Below are 19,338 nucleotides of genomic sequence, written 5' to 3' on the forward strand. Positions count from 1 at the left end.
ACAAAGCAAAACCCTTTAAGGGTTTAGTATCGATTCATTAGTTTTCAAATACTCTATCAATTGATTATCATAAACACCAATCGAGTTCCATTGTTGTAAACTCAACTGCTGAGCCAGTGTATCTTCATTGCCCTTTTGTACATGTTCATGTTGATAGATTAACCAAATCATTTCATATTGTAAACTAGAAACAAGATAATTTTTCATCTTTGTGATTAAAAAGAAATCACCCGTGGTTACAACTGCATCGTTTTCATTTTTTGTCTCTTCGTTAACCAGTTGTGAAATGACGAATTCTCTTGATAATTTATCAAACATTTCAATCAATCGATATAATTTAGTAGTCATAAATTGCCAATTTTTAAACTTGAACACAGTTTCATAAACTTTATTAAAACATGTTTTTATTTCATTGTATTCATCAATGATGTGCAATATTGGTGATTTGAAAATGCGTAATAGCGTTAGTAAAGTTAATTCAATGGGAAATTTAAAATAAATTGGTAAATCCAAATAATTTGTTTGTTGTGATTGACTCAATTGCATAATTTCCATACAGCAAGATACTAATTTCTTTATGTAGACTCTATATTCTTGTAATGGAATATCTGATTTCGATAGGGAGTAAACAAACAATTGTAATTTAGAATAAGCAATGGACATTTGAATCAAGTTTGATAAATCACCACAAAAAGAATCATTGTCATTATTATTATCACTGTTTTCCTCTTGATCCACCATTGACAATGTCTTTTTCAAATCATCAATTATAATTTCAAACATGTTAAAATTAATCAATTTTGTCGTGTTAAGTTGATTAGGGAGCATCTTCATCGTCATATGATCTTCACCAAATTCCAAAGAGTCACCAATTAATGCATTCATATTTTCATTCAATTTCAGTTGAATCATGGAAATTTTCAAAAGACAATTGATATAATGATCGTTAATTGAGGATGAAGCAATTGATGAATCATGAATATCGATATTGGAAGCCTTGTTTAAAATATAATCTTGATTGAACCCATTATAGTTATTATTCGATAACCCTAAATTAATTAACCAATAGTTGGAATTGATATTGACAAATTTATAAATTCGTTCTCTTATACGATTGTTCAAGTTAACTTCCTGTGATAGATTGATTTTGGTCTTGTGACTGAATTCATTTATAAATTCCAACTTATGTAATCCAAATTGATATGACAATGACTTCATTAAACTGATGAATTTAACACTTAAATTATCAGCTATTTTAGTATGTTGATGATTAGGTAATGGCCAAGTAGTTAAAATTAACAATGATGAGATAATGTATACTGATCTTGGGGTATTAAACCAACATTTATCAACCACTAGTGACTTTACGTGTTCAGCTAGGGATTTATATTCATTAGCTTGTTCATATTGGTTTAAATGTGATGTCAAGATAATACACCAGAAAGTTAATTCATTTTCTTTGTGGAACTCAATTAAGTTTGTTGATTGGAAGAATTCATCAGGAAATATTGGTAAATATTTGTTGAAATTGCGTTCATAATTCGTGAAATAAAACTGTGCTTGTTTATGGGTAATAGATATTGGTTTAACTTTGTAATTAGCTTTGATTGTGTACTTGGAAGTGTCAGATACATTCGGGCTCTCTCCATCTGCTTCCGTATATAGGTCAATTGTAGATTCAGGTGACGTGTATGGGGTATTAAGACATGATTGCATTGTAGAGACTGGCGGTGTATATATCCTCTTAAGACTTGGTTTCTGTAGCTCTTGTTGTTCTTGTTGTTGTTTATGACACTGTATACTAGCCTCTTGTTCAATTTGTTTTCCCCTCTCAATCAACAACTCAACAAGGTCATTTCTTCGCTGTATTAGATCAGTCATGAGTTCCTTCAAATCACTAACTTCACATGATAATCGTTCAACTATATCCAACGTCTTTACCCTACCTGTTGGTTTACTAAGAATTTCCAAATTACAATTGACATTTTTCTTGAAACAATGAGTACATGGGTTGGGATTAGTTTGAAAAGCATCACATTTGGTCTTGTGTTGTCGACATCGAGTACATGTTTTGAGTATCTTATCAGTCTTGGATCTTTGTTTAGGTATTATTAGTTTAAGACGATTCTGTGATTGTAATGACATGATCATGGTGTAGCTAGCTGTGTAATATAGATAAAAGGTGTGTATATGAGTATGTTGTAAATGTGTTTGATGATTGACTTGGTTTGTTATATGTGTCTCCTGTGTAAATCTGTTGCAAAAATCGTTTACTCTTGGTGTAGTATATTGGTATACTTCTGTTGATGAAAGTAGGTGAATTATGGTGATGTTAATAAAAAAAAGGCTGTGTGTACGTGTATATGTGCTCTTATTATAGATGGTCAGTTCATTATATGTAGTCTTTATGTGTTATCGGTTAACCTCTAGTACTATGATGGTATGTAGTAATCAAAGTTGTGTTAGATTTGATTGGTTGTTGTTGTTGAAAGGTTTGTGCGCACAACACAAAAACAAATACCGAATATCGCAAACCACCAAATACACAACCACCAATTACTTTTTAAGGTACAACGACATAAGAACAATAGCAACAGCAACAATAGAAATATCATACTACAGTGTATACAAAGTAGAAGAGAGCAATGGGTATATGCGCTTATAATGCGTAAGACTTACTGAGTTCTCAGGCGATTACCCTCACTTTTCCTACAGATGTATTTGATTTGTCATTGCAAATACCGATATCACCTCTTCTGCAGTAGACAAGAAATTTCAAATAAACATGTGATGTATACGGAATAGTGTGCATTGTTTAGATCTGTTCAAAATACGGAGCTAAGACTATTACAACGGCTGAAACAACTTCGTAGTTTTGTTGGCCAATTCTTTCTTTGCTATTGAATTTTGCACCCAAACAACAATACTTCGTCACAGCTGGTCAGCTCGATATATATCACAATAAAGATACAGACTGTACTCATCTTGACTTACTTGCAAGAATCGCCACTTGTCACGTTTGAAAGACAACCACCATTTAGCTGAACCTATAGCTCTTAGGTTTGTACTACAGCTTAGGCACATAATGGAAAACCAATCAAAGTACTGGTGTTTCAGATTTGACATTTATTGTAAGCTGGTTTGTACTTGACTTCCTATGGCTAAACCTTAATCGTCAGTGCATACTTCCGTCTCTCTATTCATATGAAAGTAGTTATTTTTATTTTTGGAGTTGACCTATTAAATTACATTTCCATATTTCGGCTTTTTTTGTGTATTCAGAGGAGAACCCAATACAAATTCAACTAAAACAAAGATGGATGGCGTTAAAACTTAAATTTTGTGTTCAATGCATTGTCTTTCTGCTTATATTATCTTTTGATAAAATAAAATGAATCGGAATTATCAAAAAGTCTTTCCTTCTGTTGTCCGTATCATTAGCCAATCACAGGGTCCAAATTTGTAATAGGGGTTGAACATCTAGAAGAGCTCTTCAAGTCAGAGTACACTACAGTATGTAAGATACAGTTAATCGGAGAATTTTGATTATAGAGAGATGTAATATGAAATGATTCGGACAATAATAAAATATGTTATTTCAATAATGAGATTGCATTCTTAGGTTGGCATAAATATTGATACGTTGTTATTAAAAACCGAAGTTCGTAATTGCTCACTCTTTCGACAATGTAAGAGTAGCGCTACCCGTTACACCCAACAATATAGATCAGTCATTATCTCTCTTTACACGCAGGCAAGATGAATTGTTCTATTATTCGCCATGTGATGTTAGACTGGACTAGATTTTTTCAAAGTGAAAGTAATATTTCGAAGTAAAGTACTTCCCGATTTTGGAGAGAGATATATTTGCAATAATTTGAGTCAAAATTACAATACAGTATAAGGAAAACCACGAAATGAGGTAAAGATTTTTTACGTCCCCTACTTGGACAGTCGTTTAGTACACTTAATATACATACATAATAAGTCCATCTAGGACAAGTTATTGCATATTACTATTCTTTCCCTATATAATATCATACAACAATTTCATAGTAGTTCGTGGTTTACCCATTTACTTGTCGCGATAAAAGAGGAGAAAAAACTGCGACACTTGCAAACTCATCAGTTGAAACCACTCAAAGACTGAACCTGCATTCCAGCACCTTTAGAAACCACAACATTGATACAGGTGGCAGACAATGTCTTCATCTGCAACACCACAGCCACCATCATCAAAGAATAGCAAATCGAGATTCCACACCACCAGTCTCGATGCCAATCAATTACGTTCACGTCATTTATACAATTTAATTCATTCAACATCAATATCAACACCATTGAATAAGCTATATTCGCTTCAATTTGATAAACTCAATAGTACATATGGTATTACTACCAAAGCTGCCACTCCAGCATCATCTTTAGTGCTTAATCATAAAATATGCCATGCGTGTGGTGTTTTACTTGTACCGGGAGTTAATGTATCTATACGGATCAAATATAGAAATAATAAAAGCAAGAAAAGGGAAAACAAAAGCAAAAGTGCAAATGATTCTGACTCATTGAGTAGTAGGAGGCTTAGATTTAAATGTTTGAGTTGTGGTGATAAAACCTATGAACCTTTACTTGATGGCAGTGAAAAACAACGAAACACCATCACTGTAAAAAGTAGTAATAAGGACAAAGTCACTAGTAAAACTGTTGAAACCCCAGAACCGTCATCATCTAACGCCGTAGAGCTCCCTCAATCAAACCAATCAGTGAACTCAAAGTTGGACCTAGAGGAAACACCCGAATCTGAAGCAAATACGATAGCCACAAATACAGGAACAGCTACGACTGCGGAGCTGAACCAACCTAATTCCAAGAATAAATTAGCTAAACAACGAGCTAAAAAGAGAAAAGCAGAATTAAATTTATTATCCAATTTAAAACATCGTAAAACTGATCAATCATCAAAATTGGATTCACTAAACTTATCAGACTTCCTAAAGTGATGCCGCTTATGACTATCCAAACTATATATATTCCCATTTAATAGCAAATTTATTAAGCTATACAAAAACTCGTGTACTATTTCTTCTATTACTCCTTTTGTTTACGTTACCCATGAAGCAAGATGTGATTGTTGGACTGGTGGACGATCTATGTCTTTATAAGTTTCACGTGCCACGTATCGTAACCATCTTCTTCTTCTATAAATTTCACCATCGTAAAGATCACTCAATTGATCAACTTTTGGCGCCTCGTCGCCACCATAATTATTCTCATTATATCCATTATCATTATCATTACTATTTTTCGCCTTCTCCTCACTAGTAGTGGTATTATCGATAGTTATATTTTGTATCGTTACATCATAAGCCCATTTTTCATCATCATCAATGACGACTAAATCTTGAATAAAATTAGCTTGAACCCAGTCAGCGACATCATAATCTATAGTCCATCTACTCAGAGGAATGAATTTATAACCTTGGGGAGGTTTAACTAAATTGATTGATTCCCGTTTAGTCAATGTGAGGTAATTGTGTTCATGGCCAATGCCTCCACTACCACCAATAGCACCAACATTGGATTTGGGTTCAATAACGGTCGGCGCAACAACATCATCATTTCCCTCATCATCAACGACTGCAGTTCCACTACTATTCTGAGCACGAGCAATCTCTTGATTGAGTTGCCTAATTGTATGGTTATACTTTCTTATTCCATCATTAATAGAATAGAAGTCAGGAGTAAACCCAACCATTTCCCAAATCTTGGTTTCTTGATTTAATTTCTGTAGTTCATAAACTTCAACCAATTTACCAAATATAAAATTAGCATCCTCATTATTATTCAACTGCAAATCCAGTTGTAATCCATCATCAATCAAGATTGAAGTTAACTTATCTTCAATTTTATTGACTCTGTTTTGAGTATCTAATCTAGTATCTTCTTCATAGACCCATGACAAGATCTTACATCTTTGATTAGGATGCATGGCAATAATAAATCCCCAGAGTAAAATCACCCACCATAGCTTGATAATCCAAGTATGATTCAACAAAAACATAACAATCAGATTGAACCAAAGCAAATGCCCACCAATGACACACAAACAACTCAACACAATAAATGAACTAATCTGTTCATTTTTAAAATATAAATAATCAGCAAATAACCAAGTTTGAAAATCAAATATGTGACTTTGTAAAGTCATGAAATTTTGCGTATCAGTTAAATTCATGAAAAATTCTTTACTAAATAATGGAACTGGTTTGGGTAATTTTGCTGGTTCTAAAGCTTGTTGCAGTGGGTAGGGATTGACTTCAAGATATTCATTATTGAAACTGGTATCCGTGGGGTAAATAATTAAATAATGAGGAATTAGCGTATTCACCACTAGTAATGCCCATGGTAAACATATAAATAGCACTGGTTTCAAAATCATATGCGTAATGAGCAATGTTATTCCAAGAGTATAATACGGATCCATCCAATTGACATATTTCAAAACATGATTAAAGAATATGTAAATATCCGAGTTTCGTTGATGTAGATTATTGGAGTTCTTTTGCATTAGTGCAAAACTTAGCGGTGGTCGTAACTTCGCCATCAATTGGCGATCCTGTAACATTTTGTTGGTTTGATCATCATAAATTTCATTAGGTATAATCATGGATATAGCTTTTTCCATTAATTTATCAGCATAGTAATTTTGACTTGTGGCGGAGACATTAGCAGTACTTGCAGCAGCAGCAGAAGCAGTAGAGGCAGCAGCCGCAGCCGCATTAGTAGTAGTTCCAGCACCGGATGTATCGGATGATGCCCCACCAGAAGAGCTTGTTGCATTTGTACCAGTTGTAGATGCAATGGCGTTTGCTTTAGCTTTCGATGTTGCTAGACTATCTCCATCACCCGTAACGCCCTCTTTATCTTTCCAAAACGAGCTGAAATCTAAATCCAATGATCGGCGTTTCTTAATCGGCGTCAGTGATGACGACATTGTCGATTGTGTCTGATTCAGCTTGGTATTGGCTCCATTGCTACTATTGGCTTTAGTTTCATCATCTAGTGATAGGATATTTCCTAGTAAATTCGTTACTGATTCCATTCTCTTGACTCGGTTGTGACGTGTATCACGTAGAGGTAATCGAGATTGTTGTGGCTGTGGTTGTAGTTGTTGCAATTGGGTGTTATCACTTGGTACGAGATCCGATACAGATTGAGTTGATTTGGATAGCAATGTCTTGGTACTCTTCTTCTTCCTCGTACCACCAATCACAGAGAACTTCGTCGTTATGAAAGGATCAAAAGGAGTCTATATGATGAATTGATGAAGAGGTATATATGCTAACTATATCTCTTGTAAGCTTAGTAAAGATGGGTTATTGGTGGTCTTTGTGGGGGATTTGTTTGAAGTGATCTTGGCTGCTTATGAGTGACTTATTTTTTTTTTAGCAGCAACTGCAAAACTCACCTAAGAGGGTTAGACCCCATTCACCATCAATACACTAAACCAGTACAGCTATACATGGAGCAATGGTGAATACACGAACGAAGAAAGCGTAGTTATAAGGCGTCAGATGACTATAGTACAGGTACTTTTTCATTCCATTTTAATAATACATAAAGAAAGGTTTTACATTTTTCAGCATTGATTCAATTGCAGCAGTGAATACAACTTCAACGGTATTGATTCATCAAATGACGCAGGTGGTGTCATATATGCAGCAGCCTCCTTACCAACAGCAGCCACTGTAGCAGATGTGTCTAATGCTGACGCATTTGTAGAGGAGCCACCTCTTGGTCGTTTTAACTTCCGTCCGTCTTCTTTATGTTCCACTTTCTTTTCTAGTTTCACCCTTGGTTCTCGTTTCAATGATGGCTGTTTCTTCTGGCTCTGTTGCTGTGAAGATGACGATCTTTTCCTTTTTTTGGTTGGGGTATCAGGTGGAGTTAAAATATCATTTGTTATCTCTTGTTTAATTCGTATCGGTGATGTAGATGACGGTGAGCATAACTCAGCCGATCCAGATTCCACTTTAATTTGAACACTCTTGTTCTCCTGTTTCACTTTAACATCTTCAGTCTCTTCATCTTTCTCTTGTTTCACGATCAATTTATATGCATCACTAGGCATAGGTATCTCTTCATGGGCTTTATTCTTTAATTTCTTTGAATCCAATTGTTCTTGAGTCAAGAATAAATCGGGTATTTCTGCCTTCAATATCCGTATGAACTGATCACAATCACACAATATTTCATAATCCACATATTGATGCCACATTTTACTTAAATTTGTCTTGTTGACAAACAAAACTTTACCTCCACGTTCATGAATTTGTTTACTTAAACTCTTGACTAGTTTCTTTACACCATCTACTTTCAAAGAAGTACCCATTATGATCAATAAATCAGGCTTACTTTTCAAATCATTAGTTAATCCTTGACTTAGGATCTCCAGTTGTCGATGATTTTCTCCATAAAGTACAATATCTGGTCTTAGCAAACCAATGTGTCCTGTCATTCTTTTCCCTTGGTATAATCGTTGTTGATACTTGTTGTAACAATTGGAACATTCTGGATTGACGCCTTGATTAAACATGGTTTTAAATTCACTATTCCATTCAAATTCAGCAAAACAATTAGTACATGATAATTTATGCAAGTTTCCATGTAGCTGAACCACATCCAAGTTATTCCAAAATTGACGAAATTTACCTGCACCAGTACCAGCACCACTAGCTTTTTGCTCATTTTCAAAATCCAGTTGATTAATCCCCAAGTTTAAATTTACATTTTGTTCCAAAGAATCAATATTTTGAGTATAACATCGCAACAATTTTCCCTTATCCTTTAAATGCTTTAAAAATTTATGAGACTCAGTTGGTTTAGCCAATAAGCTATAATGGTATAATCGTTCCATAAAAGTACAAAAAATTTCCAATGAAGTTTCATCACGAAATAAATTGATATCAAATAAATCCTGTCCTCGTACAATTTGTTTAGGATATTTATGTTTGACCATGTTGTATAAACCATTTTCGGATCGGAAATCGGGTATTCCTGCATTACACAGGATTCCTGCTCCCGTGATCACGGTTGTCTTTTTGGATTTGGAGATGTAGCGAATAGCTTCATTTAGTTTAATTGAACATTCAGCAGTTATTTTGTTACTACCGTCATCAAGATTTATGGTATGCATTGTGTGGGGGCAGACTCAGTTGTAGTTGCTGTGGGTGAATGTTGGTAAAATATGAGACACCGGTATCACCTCAATGAGTAGGAAGAATGGTAAGCAGCAATAGAAAATGTAGCTGTTGTCGTTATTGTTGCCCTAGAGGTGTTCAATTGCAATGGTTGCTAATTGTGGTGTAAAGTGACAATAATACAAAAAAAAACTTCTTTCCTAAGATGATCTCAGTTTATTCCAAAAAGGGCAAAAGGAGTGTAGTAAATAGGTTAGCAGCTAGGGTATATTGGCTCTCTTAAGAAGATAAATAGTGTTTGCCCAAGTGTCTTTTAAAGTCTCCTTGGCTTCCCTCTTCTGATTGAATATTGATGGTCTTTTTTTCTCTCTTCTGTGGTACAAAAGTGACATTCCTGTATATAAACATAACAAATTGAATTTAACTTAATTGGGAACAAATCAAAACATAAGGAGACATATACAGAAGAAGACACTAAAACACGATCAAAATATTATACATCAAAACTATAACCACATTAACACAGTATTTCTATGCACTTTGACTATTAACGGCCAATTCCATAATTAATCTAGTAGCCAAATGCAAGAAAGGGTATGCTGAAAAACTACCAACTTCATCCAAATCTTGATGTCTATGAGGATCTCTAACTGCACTCTTTTCTTCATTATTACTTATTCCTGCTTGGTCCTCTTCCAGTTCCCATCCATCAAATTTAAAATCAACTAGGTAATTATTGGGCTCTAATTGAAATAATTGTATTTGCATCTTCATCAAATTGGGAGTTCTACTTTGTGCTTCATCACTTGTGGTGTTCGTGTTGACGTCATATTTCCAACGAACTCGTATAGTCCATAACTCCTCTTCTGTAGGTTTCGCCCATTCAGCACCTAAATTCTTCAATGCACGATATATTTCTCCCATTACATCCAAAGGATATGATCTTGACCTTATACCAAAATGCCATCTAGTTTTAGATTTCTTAGTTGGTGTGGGTTGATATTGTTGTTGTGGGTTTGCTTGGTGTTCACTCATAAATGCTCGATGAATCGATGGTAAACTAGTTGGTAATATGGCAATTGTTGAATTAGGAAGCTGCGATAGATCAGGTACACCCGCCAATGTTTGATACGTTAACGATTGTTGAACTCCTGGTGCTGAACTGGTTGCTGGATGTGAAGGATAGTTACCACCTGTAGTGGCGCCTCCCACATTATCAACATTTCTACCTGCTGATGTTTCAGTAGACCCCCCTGCACCATTATCACTACCCAAACTTGATGTTGGAGGTGGTGAAGAACTCAAGAAACTATCAACATTATCCAGTTTTGATTTCTTCAAATCTTTAACTAATGAGTGATTCTCCTTCATTAATAAATAAGCATCCAATATTTCATTCTTTTGCAGTTGTGGTGATGAATGTTTATTACATTTCTCAATTATATTGATAATTTCATCACGATCATATCCCATTGTTACATTCAAAGCTCTAATAACATCTTCATCAATATCAATCTTTTTATGTTTACTCTTGGATAAATCTGGTGGTAATAAATAATCAGGCATACCCTGTTTGAACCATTCATCTTCCATAATTTCATGTATAGTAATTCTATTCAATGGATTGACCACCAACATTCTTGTCAAAATATGTTTAGCTCCTGAACTCAAATAACTAGGCAATGTATAAACCCCGTTACTAATCTTTTTAAATAATGCAGGAATAAATTCATCATCAAATGGTAATCTACCACATAACATCACATATAAGATAACCCCAGCTGACCAAACATCAACTTCAGGTCCAGCATATAATTTACCAGATATAACTTCAGGTGCAGCGTAATTAGGAGAACCACAACTAGTTTTCAAAAAATTACCATCAGTCATAATATTACTTAAACCAAAATCAGCAATTTTAACATTCAATTGATCATCTAATAACAAATTTTCCGGTTTCAAATCTCGATGGACAATCTTGTGTCGATGACAATATTCAACAGCAGCAATAATTTGTTGGAAAAACCGTCTAGCTTCATCTTCAGGCATTTTACCTCGTTGAACAATATAATCAAATAACTCTTTACCAGCATATTCAATAACCATTATGATATCATCTTTGGATTTTATAACATCATAAAGTTTAATAATATGAGGATGTCTTAATAAACGTAAATACGAAATTTCTCGTTCAATTCTACCTTGCATATCTGACTTGGCTAGGGTTTTACGATTAATGATCTTGAGGGCAACTTTTTGACCAGTAACTGTATGTTGGGCTAATTTGACTTTACCAAATGATCCTTCACCAAGTGTTTTAAGTACCTGATATTTCCCAATGTAGTTGGCAGTATTGGCATTTTGATCCTTATGGTGGTGGTGTCCATGATGATGATGATGGTGGTGATGTTGCTGTTGCTGTTGCTGTTGCTGTTGCTGTTGTGATTGCGGTTGTAGATTACTATATTGAGGTTGAGGTTGTTGAATTATTTGTTGAGGTTGCTGCTGTTGTTGGGTCAGTTGTTGATCCACTTGCATATCATTGGATTCAGACATATTGTAAAAATATTTAGTAAGTCTAACCCCCTCTATCTGATACAGGTTGTGTTTGGAGAAACAATAGATTAGATCACTAGACGGAGTTGTAATACGTAGAGACCAATTTTGCTGTTCAGATTTTCGGAGGGATTATTGTTGAATGAGAGAATGCGTGTGACTAATTTTACAGAGTGTCAATTGTTTTCAAATCGCGACACCAACCGAAGTTTTGCAACACGCTTCATCATCATCACCAATACAATACACATCAAACAAGGTATGTCCTGTAAAAATTCATGCTGAAAGTATGCAAATTTTGTAATTAGATTCATCAAGCTCTCTGTGCTGTGCGCCCGTTTACACTTTGTATAATATGGCATGCAGAGTTCTTTGTACAGACTTTGTCTGTATGATTTTCAAAAAGGTGTTATTCGTCTATTATATCGCAAGCTTCATCTAAGTAATTTAAAGCTCTGACGGAAGGGGAAGTTCACTCATGACACCATTTCCAACAGACAAATGGTTTGCCTGCTTATGGGCTGTTTATGTGTCCACCTAAAGTTTCATTACCCTAAAAGATACCCCCTACTTACTGATACAATTAATAAAAGGAAAAGCGCCAAGAGTGGGGATAGAAGTAAGAACGAAAGAAAAGAATTAGAGTGTAGATAGCTATATATTGCTTGGTGCTAGTAAGACTAGTTGAAATACTTTAAACGAGGAATATAGATCGTAGTTTTGTCCTAGTCCTTTGCCAGACCTAAACTATACCTAACCTCTTCTTTTCCAAAGAATCATTAGTTCACGACTTACTTCTTGTTATGCCCTTTAGATAGTGACCATTACCAAAACTCAGACGACATTTCATGGTCTTGTATTTCCCTAATTGCTAATACACAATTCAAAACAATGTGATGTGTACCTATAAACACAAATACTACATATAAACACTGTACATATCCTTTTCTCCACTTTGTCAATTCAAATGACAAACATATATGTGTGTTGATTACGAATACTGATAGTACCCTCCCCCAATTTTTATCAAACGCACACATATACAAACAGTAGCAAAACGGATATTCAGCCTAAACCCAACAAAGTTTACATTGTGATCCAATGATATTCTTTTGATCTTGAGGTTTACGCCAGATACTGACAGACAACTCAAACAAACACCCACTTTCTAATATAACCTTCTCTTTCTCAAAATCCCCCGTTTGTTGGTTCACCCATTTCCAAAACACTCAGATATCTAAATTGGGTGCGTGTCTTAAAAGAGTCTTCAAACACTCCCCATAATTGAAACCACCAAAATTATAATCAACACTTTGCAACCAAATTTCAACACTCACACACAACCCCCAACTGTCATACATATATTACTACACACCAGCACACCACAATAACACCGACATATCCTACTTTGGTAGCCACACAACCACTCCATATTTAAGAAAATATTAAGAAATTTAAACAAGTTTACTCCACATTTCAAGTGCCACACCAAAACAGATTTCAGTGGTGGATAATTTCACCTTATACTTTGGTGTGTGAGTGAAATTACCTTCATATGGTTCGGTTGTATATAAAAGAAACCCCAAAACAATACATTTTACCATCACATACAATCAACACCTTTCCAAAAAGTCACTAGTGATTATATTTACTACCCTATGTCCCTTGCATCTACACAGTTTCAATCAGATACCGACAGCTTCTTCACCACTGATGATCAAGTGAACGATAGTCACCTTCACAACATCAATCACAACAAAACCCATAGTATCACTGCTGCTACTGCTACTACTGATGATTCCCATTACAACAACGATAACAATGACGATTCGGACTATTTTATCCCGTCAATGGAAGAGTTTTGTATGCACAGTACTTCAATATATACACCAACAAATAGTCCATGGTACCATCCTAATCAAAATGGGGGTGATAAGGACAATGGCATTGTTGGTGATGTTTATAACCACCAATTGTCCAACTTATTTTGTACGCCAAGATCTATTGTTACTATTCAATCAATTGAATCTGCTATTGATAATATTCCTATTGCGTTGAAGCCAAACATATGGGCTGATGAATTTCCATCTGTTGCTTCACAATGCCAAAGGGATGGTAAAGAACAAGAGTTGCGATTTCATTTGGAACAACATCACAAATTTCAAAGACAACTTCAAATGCAACAAGAGCAACACCAACAGGACCAACTATTACAGAAACAGCTACAGCTTGATTTATTTACTCAAAAATACTATAGCTATGCATCCATGAATAAAAGTGAAGCTGTGTGTCAATCAATTTCAGATGCTAAAGCTGACACCTTTAGCTCTTTGCACCAACTTGAATCACCATTGCTTGGTCAGTGTTCAACATTTGTTCCACCTAGATATACCCAACAACAATGCTTGACCTTTAGAACTTATAGTGGCTCGTTATTCACCGTGCCTTCAAAATCAAGATTCTTTGTCATCAAATCATACAATATCCTTGACGTTAATGCTTCTTTTGAACACAAAATTTGGACGTCAACAGAATTAGGAAACAAGAGATTAGATAAAGCTTTCCACGAACTACAAATTACCAGTGACCCTGATTTGGACGGCAAGATTTTCTTATTCTTTCTGGTTAATTCACTGGGTAAATTTTGCGGGGTTTCACAAATGCGAAATTGCATCGATTATAACAAGACGAGTGATGTCTGGTGTGAGCAAACTAGGTGGAAAGGGATCTTCCCCGTCGAATGGCTATTAATTAAAGATGTTCCTAATAAGTTTTTCCAACATTTAAAAGTTCCTGCTAATGAGTTTAAACCGGTGACCAATTCAAGAGATACACAAGAGATTCCATATGATATTGGTATCTCCATGCTTAAAATTATTAGTTCTTTTAGAAGTAACGAGTGATAGAAGTCTTTTGTTATCTATTGCATTCAAGTCTGATTGTAGAGTCGTTTCGCAGCCATCTCTTTAATTGGTTCAGCAGGGTCTAGATCATGCGAGTAAGAAAAAATGGAAATGGAAAAATAATCACCTGTTTTACTATCTTCAACAGCACGAAGCAATGCTTACCAGACGTAGTATACAGTATACCAGCTTAAGGCACCTATCCACCACCTCCACTCTACTCAATCAACAAGGCCCACCACCACCGTCACAATCCAATGACAAGGATCAAATAAAAACATACACCAAGAAGGACATAAAATACGGCCCTCTTTCACAAGCACAACAAGCATACCTTGATCGTGTCATCCGAGTTGATCAAGCTGGTGAGCTAGGTGCCAATTACATCTACAAAGGTCAATATTTCATTCTTGCAAACAAGTACCCTCATTTAAAACCCATTTTGCAACACATGTGGGATCAAGAAATCCACCATCACAATACATTCAATCAATTGCAGACACAACGTCGAGTACGTCCTTCGCTCTTGACTCCACTTTGGAAATTGGGTGCCATGGGGATTGGAATGGGTACTGCATTAATTAGTAAAGAGGCGGCAATGGCTTGTACTGTTGCTGTTGAGACTGTGATTGGTGGTCATTATAATCAACAATTGCGGGTGTTGACTAGTCAATATGGAGTTAAGTTGCAAGATAAGGAGAGTGGTGAAGTGTTGAGTAAGGAGGATGTGAATAAGACTGCACAAGTTAGTGATGAATTACAAAGTTTGAAGAATCAAATTAGTCAATTCAGAGATGATGAATTGGAACATTTGGATACTGCTATTGAACATGATGCCAAGAAGGCAGTTCCTTATATCTTGTTGACTGAGGGGATCAAATTGATTTGTAGAGGTGCTATTTGGACTGCTGAGAGGGTATAAATCTAATACACCTGATGTTTTGTAGAGATAGAAGAGATGTACATAATGTTAATGAATGAGGCATTCTATCAATTAATATGTACGATTTATCAAGTCTATTTCCTTCTAGGTCCATTCAACCCCAACCCACCACCTCTTTCATTTATATCACTTCTATCACGATCAGTTTTCTTCATCCAAGTGACAGTGGTACCGAAATCAGAGCTATAGGCAAACGCCGATTTAGTAGGAAACCAACAAATTGAACTGAAAGTCATTTTACCACTTGCACTATTGGGAACTTGAAAAAGTTCTTCGCCAGTTTCTAAATCGTAAATGATTGAGTTTGAATCTTTATCAAATGAAACTGCAATATAAGCTCCATCACGATTTATATCTAATGATGATACGACTTCGTCGATATTGGTGATGACTCGACAATTGACCATTGATTTGGTGTCCCATATACTAACTACCCCTTCACTGGCTCCAATGGCGAAATGACGGCCTCGTGGTGATATGGCTATTGATGTAGCGGAAGATCGATGGCCAGTCAATGTGGCTTTTAGCTTTATGTTAATTGCCGTATCCACACTATCAATCACTTTATAGATCGGCAACGATCCATCGTGTAATGCTATAATAAAAAATTCATGACCATAATTAAACCATTGTAAATCATATACGTAATCCAGTACTTTAAATTCATTGACCAATTTATAATTTTGATTAACAGCAAAACACAAGACATTTGATTCTCGATCAACAACAATCATCAATTCTCCATCAATTGAATATCGTATCAATTTTAAACTTTTCAAGGGGGTCTTGATCACATTCTCCAAAGTGCCGGTTGAACCTCGCCATATTTTAATATACTCATCTCTCCCCACTGTCGCAAAATTATATTCACTATTGGGGTCCCAAGATATACTTTCAACGGCTTTTGAATGGGCATCTTCAACAATTGTTGGGTCGACCATTCGATCAGATAGACATTTCCAGATACGTAATGATTTATCAGTTCGTGATGTGACAAGACGCGTGCCGCAATTGTTGATTGAGATTGAGATTACTTCTGATGATGATGATGTGTGTCCCGCTAGTGGTTTATCGCGAAGCACTTGTGGGGTTAGTTTTTGGAAGTATACACGACTGTGTTTAATGGTGGTTTCAGCCTGCAGCATTGTGATGGATTTCTTGGTGGTTTTGTAGATGAGGGGACTGGAATCGGTCCGACGTAAGCTTTAGTTTTTGATTAAGTCGATTTTCCGCCTGTCGTGTCGGAAGCGTTTAGTGAAAAAAAAAAAATCGTGCCACGTATTACAAGGAAGACAGATTCACCTACACACTTTACTGGTCGCTCATTTCATATACACATTACTGTTGAATACATGTCATCTCAGCGACCTAAGCTAATTTCTTTGGATGCGTTTGCCAAAACGGTTGAAGATGCAAGGATCAAAACTGCCTCAGGTGGTATAATCACCTTAATTTGTATCCTAGTTGCATTATTCTTGATCCGTAATGAATATATTGATTATACCACAGTGATTGCTAGACCGGAACTAGTCGTTGATCGTGATATTAATAAACAATTGGATATAAATTTAGATATTTCATTCTTGAATCTACCTTGTGATTTAGTATCAATTGATTTATTTGATGAATCAGGCGATTTGAAATTGGATATCATAAATTCACAATTGGAGAAATTCAGAATAATTAAACTGGGTCATTCATCAAAACCAACGGAAATTAAAGACGACCAACCGCCTTTACAACGCGAAATGCCTTTGGAACAAATTGCACCCGGTTTACCTGATGGACAAACTGAAGGTGAATGTGGATCTTGTTATGGAGCTGTACCACAGGATAAGAAACAATATTGTTGTAATAGTTGTGCTGCTGTACGTCGTGCCTATGCTGAAGCCAATTGGCAGTTTTACGATGGGGAAAATATCGCCCAATGTGAAGAAGAGGGTTATGTACAACGGTTGAGGCAACGTATTAATGACAATGAAGGGTGTCGAGTAAAAGGAACCACCAAGATTAATCGTGTCGCTGGAACTATGGATTTTGCTCCTGGTGCTTCAATGACTAAAGAACGTCATGTTCATGATTTATCATTGTATATGAAGTACAAAGACAAGTTCAATTTTGATCATGTGATTAACCACTTGTCGTTCGGAAACAATCCACCAGATAGTCAATTAGTTGATACTGGATCCATTTCACCATTAGATGGACACAAGTTTCTTCAACATAAGAAATTACATCTGATCAACTACTTTCTCAAGATTGTTGCTACTCGATTTGAAAGTTTAGAAGGTAAGGATAAATTTGATACTAATCAATTTTCAGCAATTACTCATGATCGCCCCTTAGCTGGAGGTAAAGATGATGATCATCAACATACTTTACATGCAAGAGCTGGTGTTCCTGGTGTAGCATTCAATTTTGATATTTCACCTTTGAAAATTATTAATCGTGAAGAATATGCCAAGACTAGACTGGGTTTTATTTTGGGTGTTGTCAGCTCGATTGCTGGTGTGTTGATGGTTGGCTCTTTGATGGACCGTAGTGTTTTTGCTGCTCAACAAGCGATAAAAGGTAAAAAGGATTTATAGAGATCTAGATTAAAAGTTGATATTAGGATAGGGGAACAAGTAAAGTTCACCTCTAGATAGTAAATTATTGAAATACAGAAGTATGTGATTTACGATATACAAGGTAAATTGACGTAAGATGTGATATTTATACAAGATCTATTTACAAAACAGTGTCCCCCCTCTCGTTACACATCACTTAATAGATGCAGTATATCAGAATAATAATTCTTTGGTATCAATTCCTTCAATTCTTCCTTTGTGGCCCATTGATATTGAATAGAATCCAATTGAGGTTCAAAAGATCCTGATAAAATATGTGATTTGATAAAATATTCCTTGTTTTGATTATGATGGCATGGAACTTTCGATACATTGAAATAGTTAATTTTTTTACCACCAAGTTCATATAACCCTTCTTCTGCCAATACATGTAAAGGTTGTAAATTTTCGTTCAGTTCTTTAAAATTAGGTAATTTCCAATCCCCATTCTCATTTTTGCTATCCTTTATGATCAAATATAAAGTTCTACTTAGTTTTCTTTCCAATGAAGTAGCATCATTTCGTTTATCTGCTTCAGTTATACGCGAAGCAGGAATGATTTTTCTTGAAATTTCATTTTCTTTAAATTCAGATTGATCTTGTCCATCGACAATTTCATCTTCTTCTCTATAAGTCTTGGGAGCTCTAATGTACTGTCTGAATCTCCTGTCTCTTAAATGTTTTAAATCGGGTTTCCCCTTTGGGTATGACATTTTGGGATTGTAACTGACGGGGTTTTTGTTGATTTGTCGATATCTTAATTCAGCCATTGTACCCAGTTTGAAGTAAAACCATTTGGGGAATGTCCACATGAGTCTTCTCCATAACTCAGACTGGTATTTGTAGAATTGAGATTCAAAGGGAGTAAGGTCTTGAGTTATGATGGGAAGACGAGATAAGATCAAGGTCAGTGAAATTGATGGTGATGAAGTTGTGCTGCTGCTAGATGCATTAGATTGTACAGCTGCATAGCATCGTATCTGGGTAGTTATAGGTCCCCTTATCCTAGACCCAATGTAACTCATGAGAATATATTGTTTGGATTGGTAATTAGGGTGATTCAGTATCGACTCTGGTAGAGGTATTTGAAAAATTTTCGTATTCAGATTTGGGGGTAGTGTACAATT

The 19,338-nt window shown here is 35.5% G+C and overlaps 10 protein-coding genes across 10 annotated transcripts; 4 read left to right on the plus strand and 6 right to left on the minus strand. All coding sequences in view use genetic code 12, as the record gives it.

The window, feature by feature from the left end:
• Positions 1 to 15: 15 nt before the first annotated feature.
• On the minus strand, positions 16 to 2,151 carry CORT_0E05410 (Sef2 zinc cluster protein; the record flags this gene model as incomplete). The annotated part of the gene is made up of 1 exon (XM_003870207.1): positions 16 to 2,151. The coding sequence occupies one exon, from the start codon at positions 2,149 to 2,151 to the stop codon at positions 16 to 18; it is 2,136 nt and encodes a 711-aa protein (XP_003870256.1).
• Positions 2,152 to 4,202: 2,051 nt separating this feature from the next.
• CORT_0E05420 (Snm1 protein) lies at positions 4,203 to 5,000 on the plus strand (the record flags this gene model as incomplete). Its single annotated transcript, XM_003870208.1, has 1 exon — positions 4,203 to 5,000. One exon carries the CDS (start codon positions 4,203 to 4,205, stop codon positions 4,998 to 5,000), a length of 798 nt encoding a protein of 265 aa, XP_003870257.1.
• A 101-nt stretch (positions 5,001 to 5,101) lies between these two features.
• Positions 5,102 to 7,102, minus strand: CORT_0E05430 (Pex29 protein; the record flags this gene model as incomplete). The annotated part of the gene is made up of 1 exon (XM_003870209.1): positions 5,102 to 7,102. One exon carries the CDS (start codon positions 7,100 to 7,102, stop codon positions 5,102 to 5,104), a length of 2,001 nt encoding a protein of 666 aa, XP_003870258.1.
• A 537-nt stretch (positions 7,103 to 7,639) lies between these two features.
• On the minus strand, positions 7,640 to 9,196 carry CORT_0E05440 (Hst3 histone H3 K56 (H3K56) deacetylase; the record flags this gene model as incomplete). The annotated part of the gene is made up of 1 exon (XM_003870210.1): positions 7,640 to 9,196. The coding sequence occupies one exon, from the start codon at positions 9,194 to 9,196 to the stop codon at positions 7,640 to 7,642; it is 1,557 nt and encodes a 518-aa protein (XP_003870259.1).
• A 535-nt stretch (positions 9,197 to 9,731) lies between these two features.
• Positions 9,732 to 11,756, minus strand: CORT_0E05450 (Snf1 protein; the record flags this gene model as incomplete). Its single annotated transcript, XM_003870211.1, has 1 exon — positions 9,732 to 11,756. One exon carries the CDS (start codon positions 11,754 to 11,756, stop codon positions 9,732 to 9,734), a length of 2,025 nt encoding a protein of 674 aa, XP_003870260.1.
• Positions 11,757 to 13,414: 1,658 nt separating this feature from the next.
• Positions 13,415 to 14,659, plus strand: CORT_0E05460 (hypothetical protein; the record flags this gene model as incomplete). The annotated part of the gene is made up of 1 exon (XM_003870212.1): positions 13,415 to 14,659. The coding sequence occupies one exon, from the start codon at positions 13,415 to 13,417 to the stop codon at positions 14,657 to 14,659; it is 1,245 nt and encodes a 414-aa protein (XP_003870261.1).
• A 157-nt stretch (positions 14,660 to 14,816) lies between these two features.
• CORT_0E05470 (Cat5 protein) lies at positions 14,817 to 15,581 on the plus strand (the record flags this gene model as incomplete). The annotated part of the gene is made up of 1 exon (XM_003870213.1): positions 14,817 to 15,581. One exon carries the CDS (start codon positions 14,817 to 14,819, stop codon positions 15,579 to 15,581), a length of 765 nt encoding a protein of 254 aa, XP_003870262.1.
• A 95-nt stretch (positions 15,582 to 15,676) lies between these two features.
• On the minus strand, positions 15,677 to 16,747 carry CORT_0E05480 (Tex1 protein; the record flags this gene model as incomplete). Its single annotated transcript, XM_003870214.1, has 1 exon — positions 15,677 to 16,747. The coding sequence occupies one exon, from the start codon at positions 16,745 to 16,747 to the stop codon at positions 15,677 to 15,679; it is 1,071 nt and encodes a 356-aa protein (XP_003870263.1).
• Positions 16,748 to 16,954: 207 nt separating this feature from the next.
• On the plus strand, positions 16,955 to 18,190 carry CORT_0E05490 (Erv46 protein; the record flags this gene model as incomplete). Its single annotated transcript, XM_003870215.1, has 1 exon — positions 16,955 to 18,190. One exon carries the CDS (start codon positions 16,955 to 16,957, stop codon positions 18,188 to 18,190), a length of 1,236 nt encoding a protein of 411 aa, XP_003870264.1.
• Positions 18,191 to 18,357: 167 nt separating this feature from the next.
• On the minus strand, positions 18,358 to 19,236 carry CORT_0E05500 (Mrpl17 protein; the record flags this gene model as incomplete). Its single annotated transcript, XM_003870216.1, has 1 exon — positions 18,358 to 19,236. The coding sequence occupies one exon, from the start codon at positions 19,234 to 19,236 to the stop codon at positions 18,358 to 18,360; it is 879 nt and encodes a 292-aa protein (XP_003870265.1).
• Between the last annotated feature and the right edge of the window lie 102 nt (positions 19,237 to 19,338).

This window comes from Candida orthopsilosis, assembly GCF_000315875.1.
Source record: "Candida orthopsilosis Co 90-125, chromosome 5 draft sequence".
NCBI lineage: Eukaryota > Fungi > Ascomycota > Pichiomycetes > Serinales > Debaryomycetaceae > Lodderomyces > Lodderomyces orthopsilosis.